We start from the raw sequence: 22,223 nt of genomic DNA, 5'->3' as shown, positions 1-22,223 counted from the left end.
AATACCTAGTAATGTTCAGTACGAGTGTCTACCTTTGATAAAGGTATTGCTTGTGTTATCGTACGCCGTTTGAAAAGGCATAGGTACTACCTTCAATAACTTCACTGCACTTTTATGGTGAGATATGTCTAAGGGGCTTAGCAATGGGGTTTATTCTTTTTTTGTAGGAGGACAGGTTAACACTTTGACGAGACGACCATGGACAATGTGTCAATGTATGCTTTTGAACAACTCAGCATGGATGAATCTATAGCCTTTGAGCTTTTCACACCTGGGATTTAGGTACTTTCCAAGCTGCTCAAAGGTTATACGCAAGACACGTCTTGAATTGAATAGTTATGGTTAACTATTGTTTATTTTATTTATCGATAATAATTAATAAAGAATTCAGATTAGTGTGTCATTGCCATGAGTTAGTTTCTTTTACGAAAATAATAGTTTATAGAAATGATATAATCCCCTCCAAACCTTCTACTACATCTTATCTTGATGATAAAGATGCGTAGATTAAAATATTTATCACAATAGCAACAAAAACAGTAAACAAAATAGGTCTAAAGTAGGCTTAGATTAGAATCGGAGTTATGTCATGATAAAAGTGCAGTTTCAATTTCCCGCCACAAAAGCCTGTGTTTTTAAAACAAGCCCTTTTTGAGGTTATTACGCAGACCTCTATTACTAATTTAATATTATACAGTAGGCTCTGGTCTCCGGCTCCGACAGCGTATCATAACAGTACGGGAATTTCATACGAGTCGACGTCGGAAACAGCGGGTGAATAAATGGTAAATACATTATTATTTTTATCCTAATTGTAACAATAATTAGTGATTATGGTGTTTTAATCGTAATTAAATCATTCTGTATAAGTCTAAGACTTTTATTCACTGTAATTTTGATTTACTATACATTTTTGTCGCGCTACCATACGGTAAGCTCTAAGCCTTGGTTTGTCTAAAGGGGCAATGTACTGATTTACCATGGATAAATAATGCCCGCTAGTTAATGTTTTCACGCTATAGGATAGACAACTCCCTACCGCAGCTTATTAAATATATACTCTGTTCCAGCTTCGGTTGTCAGCACGCGCGAACATAATTATCTCTGTAACGTAGGTTTGTGCGTGCTGACAAGTGAAAAACAAATACTAATTTTCAGGATCTCGAGATTTAAATCCCGAAAATTAGTATTTCTTTCGTCTCTTGTCAGCATGCACAAAGCTACGTTTTATAGAGACCTTGCTTTGCGCGTGTTGACAACCGATGTTGTAACAGAGTATATACAGATTAAGCTGCCGTCGGAGATAGGGAGTTGCCTATCCTATAGCGTGAAAATTTCCTCACGGGCATCCTTTATCCATGGATTTACGTTGACATGATAATTGTAGAATGGGGGGCGTTTCTAAAGGTAACTAGGTTTAGGTTGGGTACAGGTACGAACAATATAGAAGTTGAAACGTGTGTTTATAAAGTACTACGCGATTGTTCATCATTGTTTGTTGACAAATTAAAGGCCGTTTCAGACGATAAAACTTATGACTCAACTAGATGAGTCAAAAAGTTTAGTCAGGAAAAATCGGTCTGTGATTAATTTATAATTTGTTGATGCAAGCATAACCAACTTCTGTTCACACGACCCACTACTTAACTCATCTAAATGAGTCAATAAGTTTTATCGTCTGAAGGGGCCTTAAAGCAAAGCGCGGGTCCCCTAGAAGGTGACTTTCCTTGCGAACTCCAGATATAACCTGGCAAAGCAGGATGAATTTGTGGACTTAAAAATCCCGCCAAAACTGGAGTTCAGGAGGAAAGTGAACTTGTAGGGATCACTGGACACGTGCTTTGCTTCAAGAGAACTTAAAGTAAAGGGCGGCTCCGTTGGTGCCCCTTAAAGATGGTTTTTCTACTGCGCAGTGGCTAAGCTTGGTAAAGGCTAGTTAAGCCAAAGGCAGGAACCAATAAGACCTTGATTGGTTCCTGCCTTTGGTAAGATAAAAGTCATGCCCAGAAGGTTACCCAGAATGCTAGGGGTGATAATGGAGCCGCCTGTTGCTTTAACAGTGGTAACCTCGAAGGCACGTCACATTCTTGAAGGCTGACCTTTATCTATTGGTCCCCCGTGCATTCTTAGGGCTGATTATTACTACAAAATATTTCAGCAGCTGATTAATGGCTAGCTTCAACACGCTGTTCCACAAAGCGTCAAGTTTTCTAAGGCTGGGGAGCCAAGTAGAGGCCACCCCATGCCCACCACCATCCCCTTCTATCATTTCTTCTTGTTCCAATTCCTCTCTAAACCAACAACAACAACAACGAAGGAGACGTAACAGTAACCAAAGCGCATGTCCCAGACCATCCTCCTTAACGGAGGGCGAAGTTGTCTTTTGTAAAAATAACGTTTGCGTTCACCCGCCCGTGCCTATCAGGGCGGAAGCCATTGACCATCACCCGGGTTACCTATGCATTAGAACTCGCGACGATGACCAATTGGGCAGTACCTTGATCCTAAACTGGATTCCTAATGCCACGCTGAAAAAGAATCCTCGTAGTTTGGAGAATAGAACTCCTGGAACGTCGCCTTGTCGAAGTCAACGTAGCAGTGCCTGTCCCAGTCCTACACATTCCAGCCTAGCCGGTTCTTCCGTCTCTGGTGGTGGTGGGAGTCATACCCATCATCCTACCTCTTTACCCGGTAATTTACGTTCCGGAAGTGCCTCACCTTCAAACAACAATGATAGTAGGATATGTTACGGAGATATTGGATCAATCGCCTTCTTATGCAGAGGGTCAGTCAGTTCATGGACACTTCCCCCACCCTTAAGGTCTAATGATGACGTTGTGTCTTCAGGGACAGTGATCGGAGAAGTATTAGTAGTACCGTGTCCGATCTTGGAAGTCCTAGGGATGACTTACAGAGCTTGGACAGTTGGACGACTGTCGACAATGCTCTTGAAACGTCAACTCCAGGGTCGTCCATATCTCAGGACAATACGATAGATTTCACTTGCAACTCGTGCGAAAGCTCGTATATTGGACCCATTAGTCATGATGGCTCACCTAAACAGGTGAGTACGCGAAACAGGACCTTGAGGAACTGAAACCAGAGCGGTTAACCGTGTCCTGTAATGTTTACAGTCCAGTCTTCTTGAGAAGAAGGACCAACTTCTACCAAATGGCAATGGATCAACGCAGAACGCTTGCCAAAGTCAGAGTCAATCGGATTCTGGAATTGGACCTGAGGAAGTGACAGCGGCATTGGAGTCTATGATTAGTGGGTTGAATGACATGGACAGCCACATGAACTGTGGGTTGTCATGCTTAACATACATATCTACACTCTTTGTGAAAGTGGAGTGGTTTTCTTGCACAATCCCTTTTACCATTAGATACTTAAGTGTTCTTAAGTGTTCTTAAGTGACCAACTGACCAAGAGTGGTCACTGGTCACAATAGTAGTCACTTCTGTACAAAGTCATATCACTTCATTGTGGTTTCCTAAGGACTACTACAAGATGTGTTCCCCGTGTTCTTTAAATTCGCAGTACCAGACGGTTCCAAGGAGGAATTACCCTCAGGACCCGAACCATTGCCAAAGACAAATACTAGTCAATTAAACCTTACGGATATGACCTTAAGTCAAGAAAATGCCGGCTCAACAACAAGTACCTTGAAGAATCAAGTCATTGATTTCCAACAGTACGGGGATCAAGGTTCGTCCTCAAGTACCACGCCAACAACTTCGAACAAGGATTACCCAGATAGTCCTGATGAGGATGACGAATTGGGAATGAATTCAACTGCAAAAGGACCACTTAAATTAGAGGTAGGTGATGATTTTTAACAAGGGGGATTGGTTTCCAAAGAGGTAAGAGATGGTTTTTTGGTTTGGGATCGTTTGCAGCTGTTATACGTTGAGGGTACTCCGGAATCGCTAGCTCACGCTCACAATTTAACTTTTCCCGATGGTGCTGCTAGTCATAATCATAGTCATAGGCGAGGTAGTCTAGTTGGAAGCGCGTCCTTAACCGGTGGTGGTTGGTCTAGTCAGAATAATTGTCACGGTGACGGATCTCATAGTCCAGGATCTAGGATATCAGCTTCCTCTTCCATCTGCAACTATTCCAATGTCAGAGAGAGCTCGTGCGGACTCTTTTCTGTTGATCTCAGTGAGTATGGCTTTAAATTTATTGTGGTGTCCTTCCTTTTAGTGCTTAAGCGTAGCTTGGTCATCATGACCTTCAAAGCACAAAAGGTCTAGCGCTAAGGTGGCTTAAGCGTAGCTTGGTCATCATGACCTTCAAAGCACAAAAGGTCTAGCGCTAAGGTGGCTTAAGCGTAGCTTGGTCATCATGACCTTCAAACACCAAAGGTCGTTGATATTTCGGTTTAAAAATCAATATTGTGGGATGATGTGAAGGGTGGCTTAAACGTAACTTGGTCATCATGACCTTCAAACACTTTTTGAAGGTCGTTAATATTTCGGTTGTTGTGTTCGCGGTTTTCTTTTAAAATCAATGCTATAGGATGATGTGAAGGGTTGGTTGTCAATTCTAGCGAGTTAGGTGTAGCTTTGGTCATCATGACCTTGAAACACTATCAAGGTCTTTGATATTTCGGTTGTTGTTTTCGCGCTTTTCTTTTAAAAACGATGTTGTAGGGTGATGTGAAGGGTTGGTTGTCAATTCTAGCGCGCGTTAGGTGTAGCTTTGGCCATCATGACCTTCAAACACTTTCTGAAGGTCTTTGATATTTCGGTTGTTGTTTTCGCGCTTTTCTTTTAAAAACGATGTTGTAGGGTGATGTGAAGGGTTGGTTGTCAATTCTAGTGCACGTTAGGTGTAGCTTTGGCCATCATGACCTTCAAACACTTTCTGAAGGTCTTTGATATTTCGGTTGTTGTTTTCGCGCTTTTCTTTTAAAAACGATGTTGTAGGGTGATGTGAAGGGTTGGTTGTCAATTCTAGCGCGCGTTAGGTGTAGCTTTGGCCATCATGACCTTCAAACACTTTCTGAAGGTCTTTGATATTTCGGCTGTTGTTTTCGCGCTTTTCTTTTAAAAACAATGTTGTAGGGTCTTAAGAAGGGTTGGTTGTCAATGCTAGTGAGTTAGGTGTAGCTTGGTCATCATGACCTTGAAACACTATCAAGGTCTTTGATATTTCGGCTGCTGTTTTCGCGCTTTTCTTTTAAAAACGATGTTGTAGGGTGATGTGAAGGGTTGGTTGTCAATTCTAGCGCGTTAGGTGTAGCTTTGGTCATCATGACCTTCAAACACTTTCTCAAGGTCTTTGATATTTCTGCTGTGGTTTTCGCGCTTTTCTTTTGAAAACAATGTTGTAGGGGTCATAAGAAGGGTTGGTTGTCAATGCTAGTGAGTTAGGTGTAGCTTGGTCATCATGACCTTCAACCCTAATGCTAAGGTATATGAAAAAAATAGGTCAGATGCGATCTCTTCGGTTATTCTTCTGTGATAAGGAGCAAACTTGCGGCCAACTGGTGATAGCTAGTCGCGAGAGTCAGTACAAGATTCTTCACTTCCATAATGGTGGCCTGGACAGGTTAGCTCAAGTTTTTGAAGAATTCAACCATCTTCTATCAGGATCAAACATAAATAGCAACAATGTCGGTGGTGGCATCTTTAGAAACCATAAAAAGAAGGAGAAAGACAAAAATTGCCCCTATAGGTACGTCAATATTGACCAACCAAGGCCCTAAAACGTTCTTAAGACTTAAGTACCTCGATCTTGACGCAAATTAGGCAGTTTTGGGTTTGTCGACCTCAATTTACGGAAGCGGAATGCCATCCTGAAGAGGGTGTTTACGGTCCTGTTGATGGAGAGATGTGGAGAGAATTCGTGAATATTGATGGACAGGTTGAAGATGATTTTCAATTACGAAAGGTTAGAGGTCAACCTAAGTCTTCTAAAGAGGTCTTAGAAGTAGGGTTGGATGGATGGCTTGAATGTGTTGTCCTTTTGGTTTGAAGGCAATATTCTTTGGGGGTTTGGACCGACGTCTCCGCAAAGATGTTTGGCCTTTCCTGCTTCGACATTACGCCTTTCAGACTACTTTTGACGAGCGCGAGCAAATCAGGAATGATAGCTACATTGAATATCAGGCCATCAGGAGAAAACGTGAATTGATGAGCGCTGAAGAGAAGGACCATTTTTGGAAAACGGTTCAATGCATCATCGAAAAGGATGTAGTTAGAACTGATCGGTCCAATCCGTTCTTTGCCGGTGAAAATAATCCAAATATTAAGATAATGGAGTAAGCTAACCCTAATTACTTCAATGGTAACTTGGGGACGGGGGATGGGTTGGGTTTTAATGTTATTGTCCTGTTGCCGTCTATTAGGAATATTCTTCTAAGCTATGCCATCTACAATCCTTCTATCGCTTATACGCAAGGAATGTCCGATTTATTGGCGCCCGTTTTAGCCGAGATTCATGACGAAGCTGAAAGTTTCTGGTGTTTCGTTGGACTTATGCAGAAAACGATATTTTTCAGTTCGCCCAAGGACACCGATATGGATGTCAATTTGGTAAGTGTCTTTGCTATGTACCACTTCAGTTCTTTAGTTGAAAGGCAGTATAATTACTTGCGATAACCTTGGGTAAGTAAGTGAAAGAGGTGCTTAACGCGATGTACCTCATCAGTCTGTAAGTACAAGAGATTCTTGGCGCGATGTACCACTTTAGTCTGTAAATGCTAGAGGTCCTTGGCGCGAGGTACCACGTCAGTTTTAGTGAATAGTCATTGTAATTACTCGCGATAACAGTGAGTTAGTACATTAAGAGGTCTTTGGCGCGATGTAACACCTCAAGTCTTTGTAACTAGTTGCGATAACCTTTAGTTAGTAAGTACAAGAGGTCCTTGTCGCGAAGTACCATGTCAGTCCTTGTAAATTGTCATTGTAATTAGTTGTGATAACCTTTTGTAAGTAATTATAAGATGTCCCTTTCGCGATGTACCACGTCAGTCCTAGTGAATAGTCTTTGTAATTACTTGCGCGATAACCTTGAATAGGTAAGTACAATAGGTCCCTTTCGCGATGTACCATGTCAGTCCTTGTAAATAGTCATTGTAATTACTTGCACGATAACCTTGGGTAAGTAATTATAAGATGTCCCTTTCGCGATGTACAACGTCAGTCCTAGTGAATAGCCTTTGTAATTACTTCCGCGATACCCATGGGTAAGTAAGAACAAGAGGTCCTTTGCGCGATGTACCATGTCAGTCCTTGTAAATAGTCATTGTAATTAGTTGCGATACCCTTGAGCAAGTAAGAACAAGAGGTCCTTGTCGCGATGTACCACGTCCGTTCTTTAGTAAATAGTCTTTGTAATTACTCGCGATACCGTTGGTTAAGTAAGAACAAGAGGTCCTTGTCGCGATGTACCACGTCCGTTCTTTAGTAAATAGTCTTTGTAATTACTCGCGATACCCTTGAGCAAGTAAGAACAAGAGGTCCTTGTCGCGATGTACCATGTCAGTCCTTGTGAATAGTCATTGTAATTAGTTGCGATAACCTTGGGTAAGTAATTATAAGATGTCCCTTTCGCGATGTACCACGTCAGTCCTAGTGAATAGTCCTTGTAATTACTTGCGCGATAACCTGAATAGGTAAGTACAATAGGTCCCTTTCGCGATGTACCACGTCAGTCCTAGTAAATAACCATCGTAATTACTTGCCATAACCTTGAGTAATGTCTGCAAGGTCATGATGGTAACTGTCCCGTACACGTGTCTTCCCCCAGAACTATCTTTTGGAGCTTTTACGCCTGATGACCCCTGACTTTTACGAATACTTATCGAGCATTAAAGATGGCTACGAACTACTCTTTGCCCATCGATGGATATTACTTTGTTTCAAACGCGAATTCCCCGAATCGGAAGCTCTTAGTATGTGGGAAGCTTGTTGGGCTCATTATCAAACTGACTATTTCCACCTTTTCCTGTGTCTGGCCATCGTGGCCGTTTACGGTAGTGACGTCATTGAACAGGGCTTACGTTCCGACGAAATGTTACTGCACTTTAGCAGCTTGGCTCTTCATATGGATGGTGAGGTGATTTTACGTAAAGCTCGGGGTCTCTTACACCAATTTAGAACTTTAGCCGTAATTCCGTGCACTTTGGCCAAATTATGTCAGTTATGCGGGCCTGGGATGTGGGACAGTGGTCACGTGCCCTTGTTAGAGTGTCGCGGTAGTCATCCCGGACTTTCGTGTCCTTATGGGGGTCAAGAATCGCCATATATCAAACAAGGCGATTAAAGATTGAGATTCGGTTTCAGATTAAATTTACACCATATCATTTTAATTTTACACCCTCCCAAATAAGAATTATACACCAAATCATACATACACCCTTTGAGATTTTTATTTTTTAACCCCCACCCCCATATAGTATATTTTTAGCTTAGTTATTTTTACTTAATGTTAATTACGACAAAGAAATTAATTATTATAACGTAAATATAATATATAATGAATGCCAAAGATGATAAATATAAATAATTGTTTTAAAAGTATAATATATCAACGTGCCTATCGATGTATTTAACTCTAGTCATTTCTATTATGATTTTTATCACCCCTTAATTGCGTTTAATTTTAATTGATTGGCAACTTTGATCTTAATTAAAATAAATAAAGAATATGATATCGTCCGAATCCGAAAGAGGTAGGTGGAATTTTCTTTTATTAAAGAACTTGCAAGGTTATTAGAAAAATTGCTAAGCCTCGGCAATTTCGACTCAAATATGGCAGCCATCTTGGTGGTATTTGCGATGTAACTCGTAACTCGCAAGGCTTAGTCGTTAGTTAGTTAGTTAAAAGTAAGCCTTGGCTAACTGCATCAGAAATAGAAGCGAAATGAAGAAACGGTTTTCAGGCATAGAATTGTAGGTTACTGGTTAGGTGACTTTAAACTCGCTAAGCCTTGGCAGCTGTAATTGAAAGAACTGTATCGAAACATTAAATTGCATTTAAGATTCTTAAAGGTTGCTAAGCCTTGCCAGTTGCATCGGGATTCGGGAATATCGTAATTAATAACTTAGCATTTAAGATTAAGAAAGGTACGAGACTAAGTCGTTAAGCCTTGCCAACTAATAAGGAAATTACGAAAAGCATAGCATTTAAGACGCAGTTTTATTGTTTTTATTAACCAATCACGATTGAATGAGATTTTTAATTTGAAATTATCAACAACACCAACAATTTTGTGTACAGTTATGGTTATATTTATCTAAAATATTTAAATTGTACAAATTTTATCCTGAGTTTAACGGATTAACGGTGGTGAATGCTTTAGGTGTTGTGGAGTCCTAGTGTCAAAAAAAAATGTAAAACGGAGATTAATTATTACCGTTAAAGGTGTGTTAAAGGATAATCAAAGGAAATCTCGATGTTGAATGTAAAAAATTCGCATTAATGATTCTTTACACTCTTAATGCAATATTGTAAAATTTAATTATAACTTTAGGGATGACCCCTGAAAGAAACGGACGGGGTAGGAAATATGTGACCTGGTTTTGGCCTTTGACCTATGTTCCTTTAAGTGCTATTTCAATATAATTGGGTTATTTTTATTAGCAAGTGCAACTATTTTGTTTTCAATAATACTTTTGTGCAATCCGCAGAATAAGTATTTTGTAATATCAACTGTAACCTCCCCAAAATTTCTGCATTTATAAAGATGTAAACAAATAAACAATAGTTTGAGCTAATCGAAGGCATCCATATATAGATCCCTCACATGCAATTACCCTAAAAAAATAAAGTTTGTCTGCTAACTTATATTTCTAATTTATAAATAAAATATAATGTAAATTTATCGTTGTTGTTCTGTTCAATTATTTTATTTAAGGGGCTCTTAAAAATGTTATAGCTGTTTTTCCGTCGTTGGTTTAGCGTCGTTTCCGAGTTTGAAATTTTTCTTGTAGAGTTTTGAAACCGTCTGCTATTGTTACCATAGATATAGTAAATATATACAGGGTTACCGGTGTCATTTAATCTACTATTTTCAACTTGGATCCAATAAATGATCGTGTAATTAACTAAGTTAACTGTAATTACTTTGTGGAAATCATTGAGGAACTCTTTTGAAGGTAAGTTTAAGTTAAATTATGTTTTTATTGGTATAACTGTCGGAGGTGTTTTTGAAATCTTAAGCCTTGGCCCTTTTTAAATTTTTTTGGCGGGAATATTTACATCGCGTAGAAAATGCGCGCGTAACGTTGAAGTTATGTTTGCGGGGTTGAATTTTAATACTTTATTAACTATTGCATCATTTGAAATAAAACATGGACATTGAGTTCAATTATGAACATTTTTATTAGTCCAATTAACTTAGTTACAGAACAATTAAGTTTTGTAATTAGTCCTTGAATAATTTTAAAGTCATCAAATACTGCATCAGCAAACTACAGAGAACATAATAACATATTTAATTATTTAAAATTTGCATTATCATTTACGTTAAGACCAACCTATAGGTTGATAATTCCAAGGAGGATTACTAGACAGGTTAAGCAACTCATATTATAAGAGTTACAATGCATAGTACCTGCGTGATGTCCAGGTTTGTCACCCAATATCTTGGGTCAAGACGGAAGTAGCTTTAATAATACATGGAGATATGGCTTGCACTATGATTCCTATTGGCTGTATGCATTCATAGTGTACAAATTATTATACTTACAATGGAAGACAGCCTCAGAGAGCGAATCCATTAGCCATATAACGCTTTCGTGATGTGCCGCTTCCAAATGGGGTTATGATGTTCTGTTATAAAACAGTACGTCTGGTCTGGGTCCTTTGGGAGACTGGGTCATTGTGGTCTTTGATAGACAAGGGTTAGACGTGCGTTGATTGGTTAATAATGCGTACGTGAATACACCTGTTGTTAATTTAAGCAAAGCATAACAAGCTTAGGAGTGTTTTTGAGTTTTTGTGTCGATAAAGGTTCAATTGAATTGAATTGAAGTACTTACCATTATGCAGTTTTTGATGAGTTTAAAATATCTTCGATGCGAGGGCTACATAAGTACGTCGAGTTGGTGCTGTACTTAAACCGAAAAGACTTACTTAATCTGAGAGATGGGAATTGGGCGAGACCTATCCTTTTAGGAGTTAATATAGACTGAGTGATGAAGGCAACCCCTCAATGACGTCATCTCGTACAATTAAACGTAAATAGGTGTAACTAAAGGTCAATTAACCATACCTTGGAAATTAATGTGATATTCAGAACTTTGTGGCTTATCTCAGTACTTCTCTAGAGTTTTTGAAATCGTATGCGACACTTGGTGTACATCAACTCTGTTACTAGCATCTTCATCCCTGTTATCTGATTGGTTCATTTATGGCGCGTCATTGAATTTATTGATTAATTTCGCGGACTAGATGAGATGTTTCTAGGAACTCCAAAATCGATTTTATAATATTTTATAATTTTGGTTAATTTATGCTAAGTCATGCCCCAAACAAAATCATGTAATATTTGTTTTAGTTTGCAAGCTATATCTTTGTAGCTTTTGCAAATATTTACGAACATCAAAATTCCGTAGTAAATTTATAAATATCTTTGTAGATGGTAGTGCTAGTCAAAGTGTTTTCCCACTTTTTTAACACGTGGTCTAAACTTAAAGGAGAGAAGGATGGAGTGGTAATCCCCATACCTATTGCTTTGCCTCTGTACCCCCAACTAAGGCACCGAAGTCCTCCCAGCATATTCCTCAGTGGCGTTTAGGTAGGGTTGTACAGTACAGAATCGTAAAAGAGGCCCCTCCTCTGTCTTTAAAATAGAAGCTAGTTCTCATACAAATATAATGGAGCTAGGGGGCAGCACTTTACTTAACAATCACCTATCAAAGGGTAGGGGCGTGCGCAAGATACCCTGGGAGAGTTTCAGGTGCATAGGTCGGCCATCATCTTTACCACTCCATCTTACATCATTTCTCCCTGCTCTTTCCGAAGTTATAACAATTAAATGCTCCGATATTGGTTATAAAAAAACGTAATTAAAAATGTCTATTTAGGCCTATTTTATATCACCGGGTAGACTCATCTATGGGTGTCAAATTGACTATAAAATGACTGATAACCTATCGTAAATTATCATTCAGTGTCTGTTGTTTATTAGTGATAGTTGTCAATATCTAATAAAGTTATCATGTTGAGTTGTTCGGTTTTGATCGCGTTATGCATGTTCGGTCTTGTTGAAGAGGGTTCAAGTCAGCTTCGCGCAAATACTAGCTTAGAAGATGACCTTGAGGACGTGCCGGTTAGATACGACGAATTTGGGGACGAAATCGCGTTTGAACCACGTTATCGGCCATTACCAAACATCAACAAAGTTGAACCATATCGCGTTAATCCTTGCGATAGCGATTTTGACGTGTACTTGCTGAAAAGACGGCCTTGTGTGCATAATAAGGTAATATGTTTGAAGTTTAACTTAGTTAAGTTCACCCAATATTAACGTTAACCATCAACAGAAATTACCAGCGTATTATCCCGCTAAATCACAACCAATATACCCTGTTAAGTCGTACCCCGTTTATAACAAGTACCCTACGTGGTCGTTGCCTACCTTAGCGCCGTACAAACCGGTTGTTCTACCCACATTAAAGCCATGGGTGTTCAAACCGTTACCCACCTTGGCACCATGGAAACCCGTGCCATTACCCTCATTGAAACCATTACCTACCTATGCTCCATGGAAACCCATTATCCTACCGACTTTGAAGCCATGGGTATGGAATGTTAAGCCTTTGCCCACGTATGCACCATGGAAGCCGGTTTCGTATAGGCCGTGGGTTTATAAACCGGTTACTTACGCGCCCATTAAGATGTCCGCGACTCCTGTTAAATCTCTCTACAGTTACCGACCATTGGCACCGGTAAGTCAACATAATTCCGTAAGCCCCTTTAGGTGCAATTTAACGCACTTTCATTGCAGGTCTACCATGCAGCGCAAACCCAACTTGGTCATCTCCTAGTGACCGGTCTCAACAAGACATTGTATTTAACCTTCCCTGCCAACTCTGAAATAGACAATGTTGGAAATACCAATACGACCAACAACATGACCATTATCATGATTAACAACTGCAAGAAGACACCTGACGACATATCTTGCAAAGTACCAGTACCAACACCAGACCACAGCCCAAACCATTTTGGACAACCAGGAAAACAAAAGCATGACTTGCCTTCGTCCAACTTGCACTTGACCGAGACTGAGTTCGAGAACGTACTTAATAAACTTCTGGACTTGACCCATTCCGGGAAAGGCGGAAGTCTTCGTGACGTACCTGCTCCTGTTATGGTTGCTGTGGAAGCCAAGGAAGACTTGGAAGTCGATTCCACCAACGTACTTGACGCGGATAATAATTTGAACGTTGTCAACGCTGAACTTGAAGGGTTCCCTGATGTCAACGCTACAAAAGACCTCGATGGTATCAATCCTTCCAAGAATGACTCCAACGCTGAACTTGATGGATTTCCTGATGTCAATGCCTGGACAACTGATGCAACTAGTGAGAAAGAACCCGCTGTAACTGATGTGGCCACCAATTTGACTGATCCCTACTCGTACATAGATGGAATTGTGCAAACCGGAAGTGACGTTGTTCAGACTCAGTATGAGAAAGCGTTGTGGAACAAATTCGTCAACGGTAAAGAAGTACTTGCTTAACCGTCTAGGTGTTCGTTTTTAAACAACCGGTGATTATTACTGAATGTATTTATTGTTAGAATTTTGACCATTCTGTATAGAAGGAATTGTATTTAATTTTATATTGAAATAAATGGTTAATTTATTTAAAAAAATAAGTTCATGAAGGGTCTTATTATTAATAAAAGTCTGCAACACGTAAGTTTGAACACCTTGCGTTCTGAAGACTGACAGCCGGTATTACGTCATAATGTGGATAATTAAGATATAACTTAAAACAAAAGGACTTTAAGGCGGGACTAGCAACTTCGAAGTCTTGTCTAAAGTCTGTGTTGTCCACACACTGTCAAGATGTTCCGTCCTTACCCAAACATTAAGTAGACGATACTAAATTCGGCCCCTTTTCTGAAAAGGATTTATTGCTAAAGAAACTTAACAATACTTCAAAAAAAGAAAATATCATACTTATCCTTTTAATATTACTTATACTTTAATAAACAAATTCCTCGCTAAATCTAACAGTTTTCTAAGAAAAATAACCCGACTCCCAAGCTAGGACGTTACAAAAGATATTATCCTTCTAGCGAGTACGCTGTACCCTTAATAGACCATTCCACAACTTAGTTGCAGAGCAGCAAGCCCCCACTGGGCCGGGAGTCCGCCCTCTTTGTTCATTTCCCTGACACTAACCAAGAGGCAACGGCAGACAGAGTTAACCCGAGTTTTATCTACACGCTTTGGGCGGCTAGCCGTCTCACGCTCTGTCTCTAGCTGTCACGTGCTTCTTGCTTGGCGCGAGGGAGATAACACGAGAAGGTTATCTCCCCGTAGCTGTAGCGTTTGCTTCCCTATTTTAATTTATGGAATAGTCTAATACCATGAATATTTAATTATAAATGGGTGTTTCCCCAATATCGCAGAGTTCATTGATATTTTATAATAAAATCGGAAGTTAGTTACTCAACTCAAAGTCTCAAACTTAGCGGGATTTCTTATTTTAAATCTCATTTCAATTCATCTCTTATATCTCGCTAGCTCGTTGTAGCCGGTCCATCTACTGTAGGCCTACTTCTTCACGGGGATTTTGTTACCAAGAACCGCCTGCTTTACCTTAAGGTACCCTCTCTGAACGTTTCTTACCACCAAACTTTAAAGTAGAACTGAAATCACGCTGTCCGTAGATTTTGATTTTGACCCCACAAGGGATGCATGCACCCCCTAACCCACAAGTTACTGATGAACATTTTAAGAAGTGTTTATTACTGGATGACCCCCTTAAATATAATAAGTAAGAAACTGAACAGACAACGCTAAGGGGAAATAATAATGTTTTATAATGCATGGTAGTACCAAAAGCAAATAGAGAAATACAGAAAGTGTGTACATGGATTACAATTAGTACTTTGCCCACTCGTTTCGATACTCTATTTTTCAAGTATCAATAACATTTGTTGCGTGTCCACTTTAAATCAAGTTTCCCTCTTAAATGACCTCCAGAAGTGCCATCAAACCCGTCCCAAAATGTGGGGAAAGTGGTAGTTTTAATACTACAGTATTCTCCTGTATTTTTTCTATCTTTTAATACTGCAGAGTTAAGTTGAACTTTAGGTAGGATTACCATTACAGTTACAGGTATTTTATGGTAACGTAACCCGTATTGCGGTATATGTTATTAGTCAATTGAACGTTTAGTTTGAAACTGGTTTAGGAGAATATTTTCCCCTTAGGTCAGGAACGTATTTCGGCGTTTCCTTTCGAAACATTTTTTTTACGTTTTTTCGCATATAACGGGGCATTAAACTCGTCTGTTTATTGGCGTATTTATACCACGTGATTAAGGTATCGCGCTAGGTATGCCCGGTGAAGGAATTTTCGTCTGCACGTTTTTTTAATAAGTTTTTTTATAAGTTGAATGAATATTCTTTTAAAAAATGTTTACGCGTTCTGTGTAAAGTTTGCAAGTTTAACAAGTGTTTATATGTATATATTTATTTTAAGTAATTAGTAATTGTTTTAAGGGTGTTTTCGCGCCTTTTTAAGACACTGGAGTTTATTTATTTCGGTAAACAATCAACAGGTATCAAGCGCCAAAACGGAATCCTACAGGTGAGCGACCAAGGCTTCAATTTTAAAAGTGTTTCGAATTTTTAGTTATGTTTAATTATTTCGTAATTGTATGGCTTTGTAAAGTTTCTTAAGTTAATATTTAACATTTTTAAGTGAAATTAACTATAATTAGCGTTCGGTTAATTGCAAAAACTATGGGAAACAACTTAATTGATGTCTAATTGCAACACAACACGCGTGTTTTCGGTTTTGGTTTAAGTATGCAGCATAAGTACATCGGAATGTTTATTGGATAATTTGGTTTAACTAGGCTAACATAAACAAATGATTTCGTTTAACGGTGTGAAAGGTTCAAAGGTTTGTTTGTAATCTATGATCACGAGACGTGTTAAATACCCTTAAATCTTTAATCTTTTAATCCAAAGATAAGAATTGTTTGAAATCTTTAAGATTAGGTAAGGGTTAAGACTTAAGAGAAATTGTTTAGGTTTACGTGGATCTCAAACGCTGTAGATGTTTAATAAATAAATATGTTATTATGTTTCTCATTTTGGACAAGCTAGATGTGATAATGTAAATATTATGTTTAATTATTTAATTTTTATTTTAAGTATAATTAAAATTAATTTTCAAAGTGGGTTTAAAGTCGCTGTAAGTTAATTAAATTCGTATAGAAAACTAATTGCGGTCGCTGGAATCTGTTTTGAATATCGATTTTTTCGCGGGATATTTGGTTTAAAACCACGTGATCTCCGGTAGAAATATTTTTATTAAATTGAATTCGTAGATGTAGGTACAAGCATTTTCAATAGAATTTTAGTGTTTTACCCCTTGGATACTTGGCTTCGAAACAAAATGGTGGCGTTGCTATGACAACGAGCCAATTCCGATTGTCAAAATTTTATAAAATAACTATTCATAAGATATGTTCCATAAGTTTGTCACTGGTAACTTAGAAACTGGAGCTTGTAATTTTGGTGAGGAGGCGCTGCTGTCAAATTTGGGCTTAGTAAGTTCAGACTAAATAGGACCTAGATGAAACTTGGTCCTAGCTGCAAAATTAATTAACCACCACCGAGTGTAGTTAGGACTTCAATTGACTCGCTTAATTCCGTCGTTCTCCTTCTCGAACTAGTTATCTCGAGTACTGTAAGTCCATCTCAGTAGCATTACGAACTTGTATAGGTAGTGCCATTCATACTTATGGAAGGAACATATCACTTATAAACTTATGTTATAACCAACGTTATATTAACCAAACTTAACTTGACTTCTTTAATTTTAATTTCAGAACAAGCAAGACTAAACCCATTCGGGGTCGCGCAGCTGGTCAAGATTTACCGGAACTACCCAAGGAGGATGTGAACAGCACCCCGACTTCTACATCATCCGGAAGTAGTACCTCGCGTAGTCCGCGTTTCCGGTTCTTTCTTCAAAGTACTCCGCGTAGGCATATACAACCGGACCCTGTTGTGACACCGCCTCAAGTACCCACTAAGGTCAAGGACCACAACCGTAGGCGTACGCGTACGTCATCATCGTCTTCGTCGCATCAGAGACATACAAATACAAGCACAACAACAACAACGAACACTGGTGTTGTTGGACAGTTCTCACAAGGACGACTAAACCCTGGAGTGGAAATCAAGAAGGCAACCATCAAGAGACATCAAACCATTATAGCGGATAGTGATAAAGGATTCGAGGAGTTTGATGGCGTAGCGGACATCTTGGCTGTGAGGTAGGACACCATTTTATCTACGCGTTGTTTTTTGCGCATGCGTTGTAGTGGGTTGGGGATTTGGGGTCAAGCTTCAATATTACCAGTCCTGCACCAAAATCATCAATTGTTGTTTGAAGCCATATCTTAAATTACGTCTTTGTTGTCTACATACTGTCTTATAAAAGTAAAGATGTGCTCAACACACCAGACTCTATTTGACCCCCTGACCTTTGAAAGGGATCATTTAATAAATCATGTAGACTTATTATTAAATTCCCTGCGATGTTACTTATAGTCAGAAGGGGATAATACTGAAGAAGTGTGAAAGCCACTCTGTATCATCTCTTAATATTCTTTAGTTATGTAACATGAATGATCCTTCCAAGCAGGCGAGGGAGACAGACCCTTTTTGTTAATTTGCTCGATCCCGCTCATCAAACTTAATTAAGATGGGTATATAACTATCGCTCACCGTGCTAGGGTGAATTAACTATAACTCTTTGTTATTTGTTTACTAAATCCCAATGCAGCAATCAATCAATTAACCAACAAACCTTAATTGTCTTAATTGACGTGGGACAAAAATTAATTAACACACAAGCGCATGCATGCATGCGCCTTGGCAAATAGTTAAGCAGCGCTAATAGATATAGTAATGATAAGGAATTAACGGCGTATGTGATTCGGTTTAGCAATTAACCTTGCTATAATAAAGGTTAATTCTGAAGTTGGTTGGGATGGAAGAATCATGTTACAATTACGGTACCCGCTTTATGGTGTGGTACACTTCTCTCCTTAAGAGAAGTATTATATACTTCTGATCAGATATATTCTTTGAATTCAAATTTTCCTTTTTAACCCAAACCGCGGGTTGTTATTTATGTTCATCTGTTCTCTTTGACATTTTCATACAATACAATCGAACACTATGTTATTTACTGTTTAAAGATGAACCCGAAAAAACGTGGGCGTATTCAATATAGTTTGGGGGAAAATCCAATAATAATTCTTCTTGGACAAAATAGCCTCTATTGCGTCATCAAAGAATGATACACGACCAAGGCTTAAGTCCTGTCAATTTTGGTGCTGCATGGGTCGCCACTATGCCGGTTGGAGGGACGGAGACTTAGATTGTTTGATGGGGACAATGCATTGTGTCTATAAAAAATAGTAGACTTGCTTTTTGATGGGCACCAAATAAGACCCAAGGATAGATATTGAAGGCCAAGAACCTCTGATGGTTCAACATTTGATTTTCTATATGTGTATGTACAGGGTGTTCTTCCAAAAAGGGTTGGGGGTAATTATAGGACCGAAGTATGTGCATGAGTGGGATGCGTGGTTGTTGGTTCTATGGGAAATCAACTGAATTTTGAGTGAATCGATGAAATGTTAAATGTAACTTCTATGACCAGCCCTTAGATTTTGATTGAACCCCCACCAAGGGATGCATGCACCCCTTAACCCACAAGTTACGAATGAACATTGGAGAAGTGTTTATGGTTGGTGCCCCCTTAGCATTGTCTGTTCAGTTTCTTACTCATTAAATTTAATTAAGGGGTCATCCAATCATAAACACTTCTCCAATGTTAATTCATTTATAACTTGTGGGTTAGGGGGTGCATGCATCCCTTGTGGGGCTCAATCAAAATCTAAGGGCTGGTCATAGAAGTTACATTTAACATTCAGTTGATTTCCCATAGAACCATCCACGCATCCCACTCATGTACAGTACTTCGGTCCTACAATTACCCCCACCCTTTTTGCAACACCCTGTATATCTAAATATATAAATAGTTATACAGCATTTTATTGTTGGTCAGGGGCACTGACCAGTTGATGTATTTATGCATGACAGCCTACAGGTCATATGCAAAAAATATGTATGCAAAGCCACGATAACTTACAGTTATTTGTTAAAGTTTAGAGGCTTTAATAGTGTTAAAAATAGTGGGTTTTTTTTATTTAAATCTTCCATTTAAAATAACCTGAAGCTTTTTCAATTATTCTTAACTTAGCAAAATGTAAATACCAAAACCCACTCCGCATATATATTATTTATTTTATCGAATTTCCTTCAAACGAAAATTTTATTACATAAATTTAAAAATGAAAAAAAAAAAAAAAAAAAAATTCCCTAAGCCGACTAAAAAATCACTTTGTCGTCTGGTAAAGTGTTCACCAGAGATTTTATACTTTTGGCGACCGTTTAAGGTAGCAGTACCAATAGCTAATGATTCGGAAAATGTACATTACAATCCCCCCTTTTGACTTCGGATGAACGGCTGTTACTACCAAGATAATCTGTCGCAGCCCATTTCTATAAACTATCGACGTCAGTATAAAGTGATTTGTGAAACGTTTTTCCCATCACTAAAGGAGCCCCAAGTTCTCTCTATTTTGGTGGTGCCTTTTTGCCCAATAAGAATTGGTTTACCATAAATTAATTCTTTACTCACAATATAGTATGATCGTACTAAAGTAAATTAACACTAAAATAGTAATAAGTAAGGTATGTTCCTTCCATAAGTATGAATGGCACTAGCTATACGAGTTCGTAATGCTACTGAGAGACTTACAGTACTCGAGATAACTAGTTCGAGAAGGAGAACGACGGAATTAAGCGAGTCAATTGAAGTCCTCCCAACTACACTCGGTGGTGGTTAATTAATTTTGCAGCCTGACCAAGTTCCATCTAGGTCCTATTTAGTCTTAACTTACTAAGTTACCCAAATTTCACAGCAGCGCCATACTCACCAGGCGTATGTCGCTTTACCCTGAATCTATGACCTCCCTACTTCAATCACTTCAAAATTACAAGCTCCAGTTTCTAAGTTACCAGAGATTAACAAACTTATGAACTGACGTTTCAGTTATGTTGATTACTTCTCTTTTAATATACTTCTGTTACTCTCAGTGGACTCATTTAAATGTACAAGGGATCTTCCTTATACCTTGATGGTATTATTTGCCTAAATATCGGGGGAGGGGGGCTCATCCCACGCGATACCAGACTTTGCCATTATTTTTAGCCCAAGCTGGACAGAAACACGTTGAGAGCTAAAGCCAGTTCCTTTCTACACCTTGAAGGAGAGACTGTGAGATGGAGTAGAATCCTAATAACCCAAGCACTTAACATCCCCTACTAAAAGTAAAAGGGCGTGCTCAAGGTACTCTGGGAGTCTCTTTGCCACACATGGCACATAAAACGTACAACTCCGTTTTATTTCTTTCCTCCAAGTCAACACTACCGCGGCTCGTTTCAAAAATAAAGTTTGCGTTGGTTTAAAAGTTTTCAGTTTAGAAGTGACTTTGTTAACTTCTGTTCCCGGTTCTTTGTCGTGTAAGCTTAAGCCCTTAACAAAACGTTACTGGTACATTAACTAGGAAAATATTTGCTCACATTTTTCCCTATGAATTAAGCAAGGCCTCGGGAAAAATGATTTTTCGCGGATTTCTCTACTTTGACTTTGTTAAAATTGCCTGAAAACTTTTATAAGTTATTTTTTTTTTGTTTTAACAATAACAGAGCATGGATCTTATAATTTAATGTACAGAGTGTCTCTGATAAGTCTGGTGGCATAAAATAATTAAGGTGGATCGTGTTCTTTGGGAAATCAATAAATTTTGAATCGAAAATGTTCTATACTTCTATCTCCATTTTGTTTGCCTAGGGATAAATTTAATTGTAGAAGTAGGAATGGAGAACAGAGTATTATCTGGGCGCGCGTCAAATTCCCGGACCCCCTTCCACGGGACGGAGGGGAGGGGGGTATGAAAGAAGAGGCGGAAGGTCATAGCGACAGAGGAAAAAAGGAATTACGTCATTATTTTTCGCCGTCCCCGTCAGCAACGTCATCAAAACGTAGTTTAAGTGAGTCAACCAATAAGATAATTTAATCTTTTCGTTACATATTAGAGGGAGGGACTCTATACTGAGTGGTCTATGAGTCGGAATAACTGAAGTAAATACTAACCGTTCTCCATTCCTACTTCTAAAATTAAATCTACGCCTGGTTTGCCTAAGGGACACTCTGTTTTCAAGTTATGATTTGATTAGTGTTTTATGGATGACCCCTTAACTCATTTACTTATGTCAAAGGATACTTTAAAGTATGCACAGTAAGTTTGAAGAGAGAAATGTATTTCCCAGAATGCATTTCGTATATACCGGTTTTTTTATTATTATTATAGTAAACTTATATTATATACCAAAAGGCCTATATTATGTTTTTTATGTTCATTTCAATGCTGGGTTATATTTTTTTTGTTGGGAACTTTATACCTCAATATGAAGATGCTGTAAAAATCGATGGGGAAAAAACCAGAGGGCTACATCACAGTCAGATAGTTATAAGTTAAAAATAACACCTTATAAGTTCAAACGCATATAAAGTTTCTTCCAAAAAGGGTTTGGGGGTAATTATAGGACCGAACAAAGTATTGTACATATGAGTGGGTAGGATGCGTGGATGGTTCTATGGGAAATCAACTGAATTTTGAGTGAATCGATGAAATGTGTTATGTAACTTCTATGACCAGCCCTTAGATTTTGAGTGAGCCCCCACAAGGGATGCATGCACCCCTAACACAAGTTATAAATGAACATTGGAGAAGTTTTTATGATTGGATGACCCCTTAATTAAATTAGCATGATCATTGTATGTTCAGTGTCTTACTTATTAAATTTAAGGTTTCATCCAATTATGAACAATTCTCCAATGTTAATTCATGATAACTTGTGGGTTAGGG

At 38.6% G+C, this 22,223-nt stretch overlaps 4 protein-coding genes and 2 long non-coding RNA genes across 8 annotated transcripts in view; 4 read left to right on the top strand and 2 right to left on the bottom strand.

Moving 5' to 3' along the window:
• Positions 1 to 22,223, top strand: part of LOC149618333 (uncharacterized) — an 84,959-nt gene that overhangs the window by 29,878 nt on the left and 32,858 nt on the right. The window lies entirely within an intron of this gene.
• On the top strand, positions 628 to 9,835 carry TBC1D16 (TBC1 domain family member 16). 3 transcript variants are annotated; one of them, XM_089855537.1, is made up of 11 exons: positions 628 to 785; positions 2,159 to 2,785; positions 2,848 to 3,064; positions 3,135 to 3,270; positions 3,541 to 3,821; positions 3,900 to 4,164; positions 5,436 to 5,682; positions 5,757 to 5,898; positions 5,985 to 6,268; positions 6,356 to 6,542; positions 7,759 to 9,835. In XM_089855537.1, exons 2-11 carry the CDS (start codon positions 2,169 to 2,171, stop codon positions 8,272 to 8,274), a joined length of 2,892 nt encoding a protein of 963 aa, XP_089711663.1. In that variant the 5' UTR covers positions 628 to 785; positions 2,159 to 2,168; the 3' UTR covers positions 8,275 to 9,835. The 3 variants fall into 3 exon arrangements, with proteins under 3 accessions (XP_089711663.1, XP_089711661.1, XP_089711662.1); XM_089855535.1 differs by having other exon boundaries at positions 3,135 to 3,303; XM_089855536.1 differs by having other exon boundaries at positions 725 to 785; positions 2,162 to 2,785; positions 3,135 to 3,303.
• Positions 10,314 to 11,846, bottom strand: LOC149618337 (uncharacterized). The gene is made up of 4 exons (XR_016375385.1): positions 10,995 to 11,846; positions 10,703 to 10,900; positions 10,491 to 10,619; positions 10,314 to 10,424 (listed from the first exon to the last, which is right to left on the bottom strand). It is a non-coding gene; the product is annotated as an uncharacterized LOC149618337 (long non-coding RNA).
• LOC149618336 (uncharacterized) lies at positions 12,132 to 13,778 on the top strand. The gene is made up of 3 exons (XM_089854084.1): positions 12,132 to 12,439; positions 12,501 to 12,905; positions 12,965 to 13,778. Exons 1-3 carry the CDS (start codon positions 12,176 to 12,178, stop codon positions 13,700 to 13,702), a joined length of 1,407 nt encoding a protein of 468 aa, XP_089710210.1. The 5' UTR covers positions 12,132 to 12,175; the 3' UTR covers positions 13,703 to 13,778.
• Positions 13,144 to 14,426, bottom strand: LOC149618335 (uncharacterized). The gene is made up of 3 exons (XR_016375170.1): positions 13,624 to 14,426; positions 13,320 to 13,541; positions 13,144 to 13,244 (listed from the first exon to the last, which is right to left on the bottom strand). It is a non-coding gene; the product is annotated as an uncharacterized LOC149618335 (long non-coding RNA).
• The window catches only part of LOC149618334 (uncharacterized), a 35,254-nt gene continuing 28,434 nt past the window's right edge, over positions 15,404 to 22,223 (top strand). Inside the window, exons 1-2 of the mRNA XM_089855562.1 lie at positions 15,404 to 15,787; positions 17,040 to 17,489. The gene's annotated coding sequence lies outside the window, so the exon portion shown is untranslated. The remainder of the gene's footprint in view (positions 15,788 to 17,039; positions 17,490 to 22,223) is intronic.

Source organism: Phalangium opilio, unplaced genomic scaffold (assembly GCF_054372755.1).
Source record: "Phalangium opilio isolate 3A_F unplaced genomic scaffold, DU_Popi_V2 ptg000209l_1, whole genome shotgun sequence".
Lineage (NCBI taxonomy): Eukaryota > Metazoa > Arthropoda > Arachnida > Opiliones > Phalangiidae > Phalangium > Phalangium opilio.
The sequence above is the reverse complement of the archived record's forward strand: the minus strand, read 5'-3'. Positions and strand labels throughout refer to the sequence as shown.

Bases quoted from the DNA above. Each gene is read 5' to 3' on its own strand.
- TBC1D16 (XM_089855535.1), top strand. From the start codon at position 2,169: ATGGCTAGCTTCAACACGCTGTTCCACAAAGCGTCAAGTTTTCTAAGG. The intron at 5,683-5,756 runs GTACGTCAATAT...GACGCAAATTAG, and splicing joins GACAAAAATTGCCCCTATAG to GCAGTTTTGGGTTTGTCGAC. The intron at 6,269-6,355 runs GTAAGCTAACCC...GCCGTCTATTAG, and splicing joins CCAAATATTAAGATAATGGA to GAATATTCTTCTAAGCTATG.
- LOC149618336 (XM_089854084.1), top strand. From the start codon at position 12,176: ATGTTGAGTTGTTCGGTTTTGATCGCGTTATGCATGTTCGGTCTTGTT. The intron at 12,440-12,500 runs GTAATATGTTTG...AACCATCAACAG, and splicing joins GGCCTTGTGTGCATAATAAG to AAATTACCAGCGTATTATCC. The intron at 12,906-12,964 runs GTAAGTCAACAT...CTTTCATTGCAG, and splicing joins GTTACCGACCATTGGCACCG to GTCTACCATGCAGCGCAAAC.